The sequence below is a fragment of the Crinia signifera genome, chromosome 4 (assembly GCF_055691185.1).
Source record: "Crinia signifera chromosome 4, ASM5569118v1, whole genome shotgun sequence".
Classification (NCBI taxonomy): domain Eukaryota; kingdom Metazoa; phylum Chordata; class Amphibia; order Anura; family Myobatrachidae; genus Crinia; species Crinia signifera.
Genome location: NC_139220.1, coordinates 187,346,231 through 187,350,311, shown reverse-complemented (window position 1 = coordinate 187,350,311; position 4,081 = coordinate 187,346,231). Strand labels below are relative to the sequence as shown.

Here is a 4,081-nt window from a genome sequence, read left to right as displayed (position 1 = left end):
CTGTGGTTTTGTGCCAAAGTATCTTCCTGCTGTCAGTCTGTTTTCTACTGCCCACCAGTCTAAGTCTTGTCTGGCCCTTGTGGACAGGATTATTTTTTGGGACAGGTCCTTTGAATTTTTGTTCCACTGTAGGAGGAAACAGCCCTGCAGCTTCCTTGTATGAAATCTTGCCCAAGGAACTACCTCTATCGCCGATGCCATCAGGCCTAGCACCTCCATGCAACCTCGTGAGGATGCAACGCGTCTTCCTCTCAGGTTTTTTACTTGTTGGATTAACTTTTTCCTTCTGACTTCTGTTAAGGAAATTTTTTGCTCCTTTGTATTGACTACTACCCCTAGGTACGTTATCTCCTGAGCCGGAACAAGCTGGCTCTTTTTGTAGTTCACCAGCCAGCCGTGTTCCAAGAGGCACTGCACCACCCTGTCTGTGTGCTCTTGGGCCTTCTCCTCGGAGTCTGCGACTATTAGAATGTCGTCGAGGTAAGGAAAAAGTCTTATCCCGCTCTGTCTTAATGCGGCTACCAACACGACCAGCACTTTGGAGAATGTTCTCGGGGATGTCGCCAACCCAAATGGTAGGGCGTTGAACTGATAACTTTTGCCCATCAGTCTGAACCTTAGATATCTTCGATGGCTTATGCAAATTGGGACGTGCAAGTAGGCGTCTTTGAGATCTATAGATGTCATGAAGTCCTTTTGACTTAAGTCTAGTATCACTGATTTGATGCTGTCCATCTTGAAGGATTTTACCTCTATGAACTGATTGAGTCGTCTCAGATCTAGTATGGTACGATATCCTCCTGTTGCTTTTTTTACTAAAAAGAAACGGGAAAAACATCCCCGAAATTCCTGAGCTTCTGGCACAACGCTGATTACTTCCTGTTCCAGCATTTCTTGCAAACTTGCTACCAAGGCATTTCTCTCCTCCCTGTTTCTGGGGATTGGAGACTGAACAAAAAACTCTCCGGGGACTTTGTTGAACTCCACTTTGTACCCGGAGGATACTACCTCTTGGACCCACTTGTCTCCAGTGGTCCTGGACCAGACGCTTGCAAATTTCAGCAGCCTGGCCCCTACCGTTTGTGACCTGACGTCACTGTGCCTCCTTTTTGGAGGAGAATTTATCTCTATTTCTTTGGGCCCGAAAATTGCCCCTTGATACCCAGGACCCCCTCCTATAGGGTCTCCCTGGTCTATAAGCCCGTGACTCTCTGTAGTCCTGGGGCTGAAATCTCCCGAACTTGGCTGGAGGTACTCGTCTGCCTCCCTTATCTTGAGGAAGCCAGACCGACTTCCCCCCAGATATCTTGGCTACAAGCTCGTCTAATTGTTTGCCAAACAAATAGTCCCCTTGGAATGGCATGGACAAGAGTTTATTTTTGGACTGAACGTCCGCTGCCCATGGCTTTAACCATAGCGCCCTTCTTGCTGCGGCTGTCGCTGCCCCTGCCCTAGCCGACAGCCTCACCGCATCCATAGAGGCCTCACAAATAAATTCTACTGCCAGCTGCACATCCTGTACAACTTTTAACAGTTCCGAACTTGCAAGGTCGTCCAGAATATCACCCTCTAGCTGCTGACACCAGCCTCTTACTATTCTGGAAGTCACAGCCATTGCTGACGATGCTTTCAGGGAAGCACCCGAAATTAGATGCTGTTTCCTTAGGCCCAGCTCGATTTTACGGTCCATTGGATCTTTAAAGGCATTGGCCTCTTCTAGTGGCAGAGTCGTTTTCTTCGACAGCCTCGCCACCGCCGCATCTACTTTCGGTGCTTCCTCCCAAGAGAGTACCTGCGCCTTATCAAAGGGGTACATCTTGTTAACCTTCCCCGGAATAGCCACTCTTTTATCTGGCTGTTTCCATTCCTCCGTTATTATGTCCCTCAGGGTTTGAGACAGGGGGAACGTTTTGGTTTTCTGCTTCTTATCTTTAAAAAGCATCTCCTGCAGGCTCACATCCTCCTGCTTGTCCTCAATATTTAATGATTTATAAATCCGGACCAAAAGATTGTCAACCATGTCGGCATTAAAGTCCGAGTCCGACCTATCCTGACCTGGATCTTCCTCGTCATAATCTTCTAGGTCGCCTCCTAGCCCACTAGGACCGGCCAACTGACACGCTGTGTCCTCTGTATCCTCATTCAGCACATAGCTTTTCCGTTTGACGGGCGTTTTGCCCGTATCCTCCTTAGGTGCAAACGTATCAGCCAGGGCCGTTTTCAACATTTGTACTAGGCTCGCCATTTGAGCCGGGGGAAACAACTGAGACCCCTTACAGCCTTCACATATATTCCCTATATGCTTGTCCGGCAGCGTTTTGTCACATGTTGAGCATTTGCTGTGCACCACTTTCTTCTGCTTGCTTTTCCCTTTATCTTTGCTAGACTCCGACCTAAAATAATATCACCAGTCACTACAACTACTCACAACACCAACACTATGTGGACACCCTACACCACACATTGCTCACCCCGTTCTTGTACTAGACTGTCTGTCTTCCTCCATCCTGAGTAGTGCGCCTCTCTAGAACAACACATCACGTCTATTAACCACCGTTAAACCTAGCCCGACTTCATTACAAACATAGCCAGCCATAACTCACCTCCGCGTCAGACAACTCTCCCACGCCTGATCCGCTCACCAGAAACCAGAGCTCAGCTCCCGTTATGGACAGGACACTGCCCGCTATGCTTCCAGACCTCAGATCAGCGTGACTCTGACAAACCGCAGCTATGTTCTGACGCGTACCGGAAGTCGCGCCCTAATGACGCGCTCCCTCTGAGTACACGCTGGGCGCACTACCCGGCGCCCGCCCTTAGCACAGAGCTAGGGCAGGGGAGCGTGTGCCGGCAACCTGCGTGCTCTGGCTCCGTACTGTCTCCCCTGGACGCCGCCGTACAGCTACCCCATGGGGCCCGCATTCGGCATCAAGAGCTTATGCTCTCCCTCTCCACTGCATGAAGCCAAGGCAGCTGCAGGGAGCGACAGTCTCCATTAAGGTGAGCAGGTGTCCACATGCATGCACTACCCGGAAAGGAAAAAAAGACACTGGTGTTCGGAGGAGGAGCCTTCTTATAGGATCCAGAGGTCTTTTTTTCCTTTCCAAAAGCACTACCCAGCAGGGAGAAACCCATTCATGTTGGCTGCCATGGCGGAGGCAGAGGAAACCTTTGTTCAGATTTGCAACCACCATAGGAGTGACTGACCGGTCTGCCGAGATCATACGTTAATTTCCTTTATTATTCAAAGTCCGACTTTTACCTAATGATAAAACAACTGTATTCGCAGTGGCCGGGTGTGAAATCTGGCCAAAGGAACCATTTTCCCCTGTAACTGCATAGGCATGACGACTGAGATATGAGTCAATTGTAACATACTCTTTATTCACGATTGAAGATCCTGAATCCTTGCCTGGGCGTTGAAGAGATGACCAAAGTATATATTTTTCTGAGAAGGATTTTATGAAAAAATTGATGATCCAGGCACATTTTTGGAGCATGATTATGGTAATCTGAAGATATTGTTTCAATAGAGATATTGATGGAGCACTTAGTCAGGCAAACCCAGAAACCACTGCTTTCCAAACAGGGAAGTTGTGAGTGAGCAGATGTGGATGACTCTTCTATATAGGTATTTGGAGGTAGGCATCCTTCATAAATATATAGGAGGAAAGAAAAAGGGCATCTTTCAGAGGCGAACCACTTGAGTAACATGCCCGGGCACTTGTTTTTTAAAACAAACAGTGAGCTGGAAAAGCAGTATTATAGCAATGGAGTGTTTACTTCACCCATGCACCTTTAAATAAACTTCATTCTCTCTGTTGCCTGTTAAATATTGATTGAGAGGGAAGAGTACACAATGCTCATGGAACACCACAGCACCTGGCAGACAAAATGTACATAATAAAAAGCAAAGCTAGATCTGCACCTTGGAAGATAAAGCACAGTCCAGATTACACAGGATAGTATAAAATCACATTACAGAAATAATACATAGGGGGGTATGCAATCTGGGATCACGGCTGTCAATCCCCGCCGACATCCGTGATCCTGTCCCGTTTGCGGTCAGATTGACCGAATA

General features: G+C 47.9%; 1 protein-coding gene across 1 annotated transcript; it reads right to left on the bottom strand.

Annotated features, from left to right (window-relative positions):
• Positions 1-1,093: 1,093 nt before the first annotated feature.
• On the bottom strand, positions 1,094-2,847 carry LOC146072482 (lamina-associated polypeptide 2, isoforms alpha/zeta-like). The gene is made up of 2 exons (XM_083179710.1): positions 2,604-2,847; positions 1,094-2,524 (listed from the first exon to the last, which is right to left on the bottom strand). Exon 2 carries the CDS (start codon positions 2,243-2,245, stop codon positions 1,094-1,096), a length of 1,152 nt encoding a protein of 383 aa, XP_083035836.1. The 5' UTR covers positions 2,246-2,524; positions 2,604-2,847.
• Between the last annotated feature and the right edge of the window lie 1,234 nt (positions 2,848-4,081).

Bases quoted from the DNA above. Each gene is read 5' to 3' on its own strand.
- LOC146072482 (XM_083179710.1), bottom strand. From the start codon at position 2,245: ATGGCGAGCCTAGTACAAATGTTGAAAACGGCCCTGGCTGATACGTTT.